Source organism: Copidosoma floridanum, unplaced genomic scaffold, assembly GCF_036245765.1.
Source record: "Copidosoma floridanum isolate Cflo_tuat_1 unplaced genomic scaffold, Cflo_Japanese_pri ptg000020l, whole genome shotgun sequence".
NCBI classification, from domain to species: Eukaryota; Metazoa; Arthropoda; class Insecta; order Hymenoptera; family Encyrtidae; genus Copidosoma; species Copidosoma floridanum.
The window spans coordinates 14749444-14761142 of NW_028321897.1; the positions used below are offsets into that span (position 1 = coordinate 14749444).

General features: G+C 33.1%; 1 protein-coding gene across 1 annotated transcript; it reads left to right on the forward strand.

The window, feature by feature from the left end:
• The first annotated feature begins 3860 nt into the window (after positions 1-3860).
• Positions 3861-4366, forward strand: LOC149374390 (uncharacterized). Its single transcript, XM_089593678.1, has 2 exons — positions 3861-3865; positions 3922-4366. The coding sequence occupies exons 1-2, from the start codon at positions 3861-3863 to the stop codon at positions 4364-4366; spliced, it is 450 nt and encodes a 149-aa protein (XP_089449804.1).
• Positions 4367-11699: the final 7333 nt, after the last annotated feature.

Consider the following 11699-nt stretch of genomic DNA (forward strand, 5'->3'; position numbering starts at 1 on the left):
TTGATTATGATCTCGACTACGACAACTATAAGACAAGTAATAACTACAACAAAGGATAGTTAAGACAATTATGATACTAACTTTCATAGTAATGTTATAATATTGAATTATGTTGCTAATTGAATAATAATATAATTCTATTAAACCCTGGACTAATGCAGTCAGCTTATTGGCTGCGCACTCTCCAGCTAGCGGATGAGGGGAAGCTGTCCGCGGGTGTTTGGCTTTGAGGCACTACGGCGGTTGGAGCTTGTACCTGTGGGTGGTTGGAACAAAATGAAATAGTTCTCATGGACCAAAATGTGGAGGAAAAAACCGCGTAAATTAGATCTAGGGTGGGTTCCCAAATGAAACCAAACATAGTTGTTACTAATTAAAACAACGTACCTCAGGTAGTATTCTATCAGAGGAAGTCCGTCGCCAGTTCTGACCCAGTGAAGCCCCAGATGACTGTTGTTGTCCTCACGGATTCTGTGGGGGGCCACAAAGGCGTTCAGCATGAAAGTGCTATGCTTTCTAACATTCAAAAGAAAATGACAACTGGTGGTTGGTTAAACAATCGGACTAACGAGCTACATGATATAGACCAGAATAGCCAGAATAAACATCAGCTGACACTGGCTGAATTAACAGTAGTCGCTCACCTACAGAAAACCTTGAACGGCACAGAAAAGAAGGAGGAAAAAGTACTAGGTAGGATGACAGATGGCCTACAAAGTATTAAAAACGCAATTAACAGGCAGCTAAACGTCAGAAGCACAGTAAAAGAAGCCAGAGTTCACCTGGAAGAAATCTGTGGGATCTTAACGGACCTTGATGGTCGCCACCAAAAGACCGTAAAGATGATGTAAGTGTTGAGAATATCTTCGTCAGCTCATGTCATTAGAAAGCCTCTGAAAAAGAAAGGTAGAAATGATGGCACTACCAAGGATCGGAGCGTATCAAAAAAATGCAAGAACGACGATGACGACGACAAACTGTGGAGGGAAGTCGGAAATGGAAAGAAGCAGACACTTGCGAATCGCAAGGAGCAGGTGCCTGCTTAAGAGAAGCCAGTAGGTAGCACATCGACTCTAAACAAAGGTAAGCCAGGAAAGAAAATAAAGAAGCGGAGAAAGGCAAAGGGAAGAAACAAGGCCATCCTTGAGCAACCAGCACAAGGAAAGTCATACGCGGAAGTATTGGAAGCATTCTGTAACGTGGTTAACCCGAGAGACTGTGGCAAGAAAGTTACCAGAATACGCATCACAAAGGCTGGTTGGATTCTAGTGGAGCTCGCCAAAAGCACCAAAGACAAAGAGAAGCTGATGCAGGCCATCTTACTGGCTATTAGTACCACAAGAAAGGTACAATCAAGGAAACCTAGAGTTACCTTAGAGGTACTAGACATAGAGCCAGCCGCCGATAAAGAGAAAGTTGTAGCAACTATCCAAAATGCTGCTAAAACTGGAGAAGTCTCAGGCGAAATTAAAGTCGCTATGCTACCATTATTCGAGAAAAGGGACGATAGCAGTCGATTAAATTCGGTGCCAACTAAGGAGCAGAATTATCGTCCAGCGATGCTACAGATGCTTGGGATATGGGCACACAACACACGACTGTAGAGGCCCGGACCAATCAGGCCTCTGCTGGAGATGCGGTAAAGACAATCACAGAGCTAAGGACTGCAAAGCCGAACCACGATGTGTCCTATGCAGTGAATCTGTGCATGGAGGAGAGAACACTAATTATGTGCCTGGATTTGGAGCATGCAGGGCTCTCAGACAGGTTCTAGATAGAAAAAAAGAGAATTGACATAATGCGTAGAGTTCTCCAGTGAAACATAAGTGGGGCAATTGATGCAGATGCCCTTCTGCCACAAATATTATGTGAATGAAAGGTAGACGTAGCGCTTATAAGTGAGCATTGCAGGAACTTTAAGCCACCTAAGTGGCTTAGCAATGCAACAAATATGTCGGCTATTTAAGTTCCTAGACCAGCCAAATTCGCTAAGATGCAAGCGGATCGGAAAGACATTTTGTCTGGTTGAAAAGTGGAGGCATCACGTACGTCAGCTGCTCCTTTTCACCAAACACTAGTATCGAGAAATACAGGAGAAGAATAAAAAACCCCGAAGATACCATGAGGGATGGCACGAAAGGCGACCTATTGGTCGCTAGAGACGTCGATGCAAGAGCAGTAGAATAGGGAATGCCTGCAATGAACTCTAAGTACCAGTCAGTCCTAGATATAGCGGCAAGGCTAGGACTGATAATTGTAAACAAAGGAAGGACCACGACTTTTCAAAGGCCGGGATTTGGCGACTTAATACCAGACATTACACTGGTTTTGAAAAGCCTTGCACCAAGAATGAAGGGATGGCAGCTAATCGAGGACGAAAATAGCAGCAATCACCAATATATCGTCTTAAAAATCACCGATACAATAGACAGAAAAGGCATAGCAAGCAAAATAGGATGGAATGTTAAGAAGTTGGACAAATAACGACTAGTGGAAAAAGTTGAGAACGGCTTTGCTACTATCCAAAACGACGAACAAAATCTGAACACAGCCAAAGGAGTGCACAAACTTACCGAGGCAACCATGCAACTTCTAAAAACCGCATGTGAGTCCTTCATGCCAGGAAATAAAGATGGAACGGCAAACGCTCAACTTACTGGTGAAACAAGAAAATTGCAAAATTAAGGCGCCAATGTCTTAAACACAGGTGCTTCTATCAGAGAGCTAAAAAAAGAGCAGAGGCCAGACAAAGGTACTCCGAGTACCAGCTTGCAAAAAAGACGATGTGAGCTGCTATTAAGAATAGCAAAAAGCGGTGCTGGCAGACTCTGTGCCAGAAAGTAAATAATGACCCCTGGGGCAGAGCATACCAGATAGTGACGGGAAAGCTTTAAAGACTTTCACCAACTGCAAAAAAAGACGCGGACACCATGAAACATATCGTGGATACGCTATTTCCGACGCATCCAAAACCTGAGGATAAAGCAGATTTGGAGCTCATAGCAGATGTTCCTTTGTTTTCTCAGAAAGAACTGAAGCTAGCAGCCAGATCGCTTAAAAATGGAAAAGCTTCTGCCCAGATGGTATACCAGCAGAAGTCATTAAGGCAGTGGTGGCAAAACACTTACAGCCGCTTTTGAACCTATACAATGCATGTTTACGGAAGGGGTTGTTCCTAACCCCCTAGAAAAACACATGGCTGGTACTGATCGATAAAGGCAAGGGGGAGCCTAACACTCCGTCATCTGTCAGGCTGTTATGCATGCTGGATACACCTGGAAAGTTATATGAAAAGCTGCTCTAGACCTGTCTTCTACAGGCCATACAAAACAAGGGGGACTTATCCGACAAGCAGTACGGATTTAGAAAAGGATGGTCAACCGTAGAAGCAGAAGAAGAAGTAGTAAACGCAGTTAAAAACACTCGAGACGTATTTCATGAAGCAAGACCCCTTGTTTTTCTGGTGACATTGGTTGTGAAGAACGCTTTTAACTCTGCAAGATGGAAGGACATGCTTCAAGCTCTGAAATATATATTCAGAATACCAGACTATATCTTGCGAGTATTGAGAGATTATCTTAAGGACCGCTTCCTGACCTATACGACAACAGAAGGCAAAATAAAGAAGAAGATAACTGCAGGGGCCATCCAGGGTTCCATACTTAGACCCAATCTCTGGAATGTGTCATACTACGGACTACTCTGACGACTTAACCAGCTCATGCGGAGAGTGGCTTCATGGATGGAGAACCACGAACTTAAAGTTGCAGCAGGGGAGACGGAGATTGTACTTTTAATGAGAAAAAAAATAGATATCATTATCTCTCTCAAGGTACAAGAAGAAGAAGTTATAATCAAGGATGCCGTAAAATACCTAGGGGTAACGCTAGACACAAAGCTCACGTTTTGAAGCCACCTTAGGCAAGCAACAGACAGCGTGGCAACAAGAGTAGCGGCATTAAGCGAAATCGTGCCAAACATTAAAGGTCCAAGGCCTGAAAAACGCAGGCTCCTTATGTCTACGGCCCAGTCTATTATTTTGTACGGGGCTGAGATATGGCGAGATGAGATGAATGTCGAAAAAAAGAGAGTGAAAATGGGCCAAGCTCAAAGAATGGGAGCCTTGAGGATAACCTGCGCCTATCGCACAGTCTCAGAGTCTGCGATAATGTTGGTAACGGGCGTAATCTCCATCGACCTCCTTGCGAGGAAAAGACGATTAAAGCACCTTACGAAGCAGGACCTAAAAATAATGGAGGCCAAGAAAAACGCCCGGGTTAGAGCCTGGAAACGCTGGCAACACAGATGGCAAAAGGAATCTAGAGGTAGATGGAAAGCATACCCAATAAAAGATGTCCAGAAATGAACAAACCGGATACATGGGGAAGTAGATCACTACCTCACCCAATTTCTCTAAAATCACGGGTATTGTCACTCGTACCTCAACAAAATGCGGAAAACACAGACAGCTGCTTGCAAGTACTGTGGCTATGACGAAGATGACGCTTTAAATTTATTCATTAACGACTGCATCAAGTAGCAAACTGAACAAAACGTACTGCAGGAAAGGATCGGAACCTTCAGTCCCAACAACGTCATAGATTAAATGCTACTTAACGAAGAAAGGTAGACTGCAGTAGCCCAATACATACATACCAATCTTTGGGCCAAAAAATAAGATGGTTTTCTGAATGACCGAGCAAAGGTGGTGCGAGCATGGATCCGGTGACATCTGGGGGGGTGTGGGGATGTGTTTTTTGCTGCAGTGCCTTGGGGGTTCAGGGGGCGTTGGTGGCGGGACCTTGGAGCACGGGGCGTTGGTGTGCGAGATAAAGGCCTGTGAGGATACCTGAAAGCGTGCACACTTCCTTAAACCACTTCCCTCTCGCACCTTTCTACCGCTGGGTGGCTGTGGCCTAGTGGCCTATGCTTTTGGGTGCTGCGCTCTGGTTTTTTTTTTTTTTTTTTTTTTTTTTTCATTTGGGCTTCTAGTGTGTGGTCATGGGGCGGTCAATATACGGTTTTGGGGCTTGCGTGATCGCTTAAATGTGGGCAAGCTTCTAAGAACCACTTCGCTATATCACTGTCCTACCGATTAGCGGCTGTACCTTGGTGGCCCAGGTCTGTCTCTGCCCCTCTGGCTCTATGGTTGGTGCGCTCCTTGCACCTTTGTTGGGGGTAGCCAGGTTTCGGCTTGCGATGGGGAGCATCTGCCTATTATTTTGCTCTATTCCTTCAAATAAACAGAAAAGAGTAGCTTAGACGCATGACAAAAATAGAAACTATCCTAAAGAATGCAAAAGTTACAAGACAAGTTGGTAACAAAACACTTAAGAAAGCCCAAACCAGGGGCTAAGACTCTGGGGCCGCGGCTTAAAGTGTAAATGCGGGAGCACATTCCGAGCCAGGTATCCCAGGAAAAAGGTTTTGCCAGTTTAGTGGGTACGGTCATTACGAGTTCCACACGAGGGAGGGTTCGTACACCCTTCTATCGTGCATAAAGATATTCTGGACGACCTCGGAGAAAAACAAAAAATAATAATAATATGGATAAAAATGACGAAGGTTACGCTTATTGTCATGATAATAATAATAATGTTGATAATGACAGTTGTAACAAAAAAAATGACAAAATTAAGAATAATAATAATAATGATAATACTCATTAGGCTCATACTTAATATAATAATGGTGATATTAAGAATACCATCATTAATAAAAATAATAATATCAATAGTAGCGATGAGAATGACGACAATTATACTAATAGTTTTGACAACGGAAAAAAAATCTTTAACAATGTTTAAGGAGATATTACTAATAATCATTATCATTATTCTAAGGATAATTGTAGTCATAACAATAACAATAATCATAAAAACTACGATGTTAGTTATTAATTTACTAACTATGATAATGATGACAATAAAGTTTTAAAAGATACTAGTTACAGTAATCACGATGACAATTATTAAAATGACGTTAATAGAAAAGAAGATAATAATTATGATAATTATGCCGATCATGATGACGTTAAAAATTATCATTTTTCTGATAAATATAGTGAAGCTCATAATGATAATAATAACAACGATGTTAATGATAATGATATTACTGATTTAAATAATAATTATCATTATGATAACAATAATGATAATAATGATAATTCCAATAATGTTGATAATGAAGATAATGATGACATTAATAAATGTTATAAAAATATTGATAGTGGTGACAATGATAATGATGATAATAATAATAACGATTATTAGAAATTTGCGTCATGTCATGATAAAAATGACGTAAGAATTATAAGGGATGTTGATGTTAATGCTTTTAGTAATCACTACAACGTAGTGACAGTGGAGAAATTGATATTTATAATGATAGTCAGGATTATAATAATAATTATTATTATGTTAACAATAATAAAAATGATAATTAGGTTAACAATAGTCAGAATAGTAATAAAGATAACACTAATGAGAAAAACAATAATAATCCAGATTATTGTGTTAATTATACTGATGACAATAACATTGATAATTCTTAGAATTAAAATCTTAGTGGTAAAAGTAAAACTATTAAAAAAGTAGTAGTGATCATAAGGATAAAAATTTTAACCATAATGACGGCTTAAAAAATTGTAATAAGGATATTTACGATTAAGATAATGTGAGTAACAAAAATCATAAATATATCTTTAGTGATAATGCTAATAGTTAATATGTCTTTGTTTGGAATCAAGACAATAATTAAAATAATGATAATTAAGATGCTAACAATGACAATAAAAATTATGATGATGATAAGAACGTTAATAAAAATAATAATTATAATTATTATTATAATGTTAACGATTAAAAAGGGTATGATGTTGATGGTAATAATAATGATGAGAATCAAGATTATTATGTTAATGATGCAAAAAAGATCATAATCATTACAATAATAATAGTATTTATGACAATGATAATAATAATGGAAATGATCATAATGATTTTAATAATAATAATAATGATAGTGATGATAACGATAATAATAATAATAATAATAATAATAATAATAATGATAATATTAATAATAATAATAATGATTATGATGATGATGATAATGATGAAAATAATAATAATGATAATAATGACGACGATGATTATGATACTTATGATTATGTTAATGATTGGAAAGATGATGATAACTATAATGATTATACTGATGATTGCAAAGATAATGATTATGATGATAATGATAATAACAATAATAATAATGATAACAATAATGATAATATCTATAATAATGATTATAATGATAATAATATGTTGATGAAGGAAAAGATAATGATAATGATAATAATAATAATATAGACAATGATATTGATGACGATAATGATAATGATTATAATAATAATGGTGATGCTTATGACGATGAGAGTAATAAGGGTAAAAATGATGATGATAATGATCAGAATAATGATTATGATAATGATGATAATGAAGATGAAAATATTAATTATTATGATGATACTTGTGTGAAAAATAGGATAGATAATAATGATGATCATAATGATAATGATGATAATGATAATGGTTACAATAATCATAATGACGATAATGATGATGATGTTGACGATGTTGATGATAAAATTGATAATGATGATGCTGATAATGATGATGATTATGATAATAATAATCATAGCGGTGATGATAATAATAATGATAATGATGATAATCATGTTGATGATAAAAAAGATGATAACGATTATAAAGGTAGGGATGATGATGATAATGATGATAATAATGATGATGATCATGATGATGATTTTGCTGATGATGATGATGATGATGGTGATGATGGTGATGATGAAGATAGCGATAGTAATAATAATGATTATAATGATGACAATGTAGATGATGATTATGGTAATAATGATGATAATGCTAATGATGCTGATCATAATGATCATGATATTGTTTGTGATTAATTATGACATTATCATAATTATCATAATGATGTTTTAAAAGACAATAATAGTAGTAACTACAAGTATTATGATCAAGATGACGATGATAATGATGATGATAATAATGATAGTACGATTTATGTATATAATGATAAGGACATCTTGTAACTATATAGACCATTATCATTACAATTATTTTAATGTCAATGAGAATACTGATAATTCTTAAGACTCTGCCAATGTGTTTAATTATAACAATCCAGATTATTGTGTTAATTTCAGAAGTTATAAGGATAATGATAATTATAAATATTGTAACTGTTATAGTAATTTAAGGATTTATGATAACAAAAATAGTGAAGATAATTATTAAGATTCAAGCAATAACAATGATGTGGTTGTTATAATATTGATGAAGACAATAGATATAATATTAGGGACGATTGTTATGATAATAATAAGTATAATAATACTGCTAATAACTATATTTATTATAAGAGTAAGAAAATAGCAATATCATTAATGATAATAATAATAGTCATAATAACGATGATTGTGGAAATGAAGACGATGATGACAACGGTATTGATGATGATTTTTATTATAATGATAATGATTATCACGATAAAAATGATAATCTTAACAATTATAATGATGATAATAACTTTAATAATGATGATTAAGACAATAATAATACTATTCACGATAAAATTAACAATGATATTAATGATTATGATGGTGATAGTAATTATAATAATATTAAAAATGATAATAATAATAATATTCATAACTATGGTAATGATATTTATTGTAATAACAAACATGACCATAGTCGTTTAAAAAATTTCTTACGATTATGCTAATGGCGAAAATAATCATAATACAAATAATAATAATAACACTAATCGTAACAATATAAGAGGTTATTATGATAAAAATGATAATGACAATTTTTGAAATACGAGCAAATATAACGACAAAGTTACTATCGATCAAATTAACGTTTTTGCTCATGACTTTTAGGTTAATCATGTCACAATGATAATAAAAATGAGAAATTTATGATGTTGATAATGATGTTGGCATAAATTATAATCACTGTGATAGTAAAATTTACGTTGATTGTAATAACAATGTCAAATACGATAATAATGACGGTGTTAATAATCATGGTTATAATATTGACGATGATAACAATTTTAACAATTGTTAAGCTAGTAATAACTACGACCAAGGATGATAGTAATCGTGATAATACTTACTTCGATGATACTGTTATAATATCCATAATAATGATAAAGTTAACGAAAGTTGTTACGATGGTGATGATAATTTTTATGATGAGAGTCATAACAAAAGTAATGACAAAATCGAAAAGAAAAGTAATCATTATAATTTTGATAAGGCTGACATTGAATGTAATAATGTTGATGATGAGAATAACGTCAATAATGAAAATAATAATAATGACAGCGATGATTATGATAACAATCATACTGATAGTTTTAACGACGGTAACAAAAAAATCGTCAACAATGTTTAAAAAGATATTCCTAATAATTGTCATTATTAATTTAAGCATGATTATAATCATAATAATAAGAGCAATCATAAGAACTACGATGTTGGCAATAAATGTACTAACAATAACAGTTATGGCAATAAAGTTTTTAAAGACAATAGTTACAGCGATCACGATAATGATGATCTAAATGATAATAATAGTAAAGATAATAGTAATAGCAATAATCGTGCCGTCAATGATAATGATTTTAATAATGACAAATAAAATACACTTATGATAACTTTAAAACGATCATTTTTATGATAAATATAGTGAAACCTCTGATGATGAAAATAATAACGATGTGGATAATAATGATATTAATGATTCTAATTTAAATTAACACCATGCTGGAGTTGATGATGATGATGATGATCATGATAATATTGATGATAAAGATGTTGGTGATGTTGAAAATAAAAATAAAAATGATGATTATAGTGATAATGTTAATGAAGATGATCGTAGAATAAATGTGTTATGTCTTGATAAAGATAACGTAATGATTACTAGAGGTGTTCATGTTGATGCTGTTAGTGACCACAATGACTTGGTGACGGTAAAGATAGTGATATTTATAATAATAGTTAGGATTAAAATAATGATAATGATAATTATGTTGATAGATATAAGGAGGATGATAAAGATGAGCTGATAATATTAAAAATAACAATGCAGATTATTGCGTTGATTATACTGATGACAACAACATTGATAGTTCTGAAAATTAAAATCACAATGGTAAAAGTATAATCATTTTGATAAAAGTAGTAAACATTATAGTTAACATTGTAACAATAATGATGGTTTAGATAATGATAATAATGATTTTTCCATTAGGAATAATGTTAGTGACAATAATTATGATAATAATATTGATGATAATGCTGATAATTATTATGTTTATTTTTGGTATAAAGATGATAATGGTTTTAATGATTATTATGATAGTGATGATGATAATGATAATTATGATAATGATAAGGATGTTGATGAAAATGATGATGATTATAGTGATGATGAAAATAAAAATAAATTTTGTTTTAATAAAGATGATTAATAAAATAATTATTATAAAGATGATGATAAAAATACTCATGTAGATATTAACGCTATTAACGATGATAATGATGATGGTTATAGTAATGATTATAATTATGATGATGATGTCAATCATTATGCCATTAATTGTGAGGATGATAATGATGAAGAAATTGATAATATCAATGATAATGTTGATTATACCAATAATGACACTGATCATGTCAATAATATCGACAACGATGATGATTTAAATTAATAATAATGATCATGATGAAAAACAATAATGGTGACGATGATAAAAATAGTAATGATGATGTAAGTATCTATGATAAAGCCTATAAAATTTATATGGATAATGATGAGTATGTTTTTTATGATACGTTTGATGATACTAAAGATGATGGTGATAATAATTGTTTTGATTTTTATTATGATATTATTAGTGTTGATGATTTTTTTGTTACGATAGTGATATTGATTCTAATAATGATGAAAAAAATTATAATTATTACGATGATAGTAATAATATAAAAGATAATGATAATAATAATGCTCATAATGTCAAAGATGATAATGATAATAATTATGATTTTGATGATAATTATGATGATAATATTCAGGATGATAATAACGACGATGTATATGCTGGTACGAATATTAATGGAAATGTTAATAATAACGATAACAGTGATAATAATGATGGTAATGATGGTAGTAATGTTGATGATAACAGCATTTAGTATGATGATGGTATGATGTTGATAATGATAGTGATAATTTTGATATTAAAAATATAATGATGATAATTATTATAGTAATGTTGATGATAAAAGGGGTGCTGATGTTAACGACGATAAGAATAATAATGGTAATGGTGATGATGATGCAGATAATTATTTTGGTTATGATAATGGTTATGATGATAACAATTTTGATATTAATGTTGACTATAATAGTATCAATAATGATAATGATGTCAACATGTACAATAATCGTGATATCAACAATGATTACAATGTTTATAATTATGATAAAAATATTGATTATGATGATGCTGTTGACGAATATAATAATCTCCAATTTGATTGGTGTAATGATAATAATGATGAAGATAATTCTGTTACTAAGGAG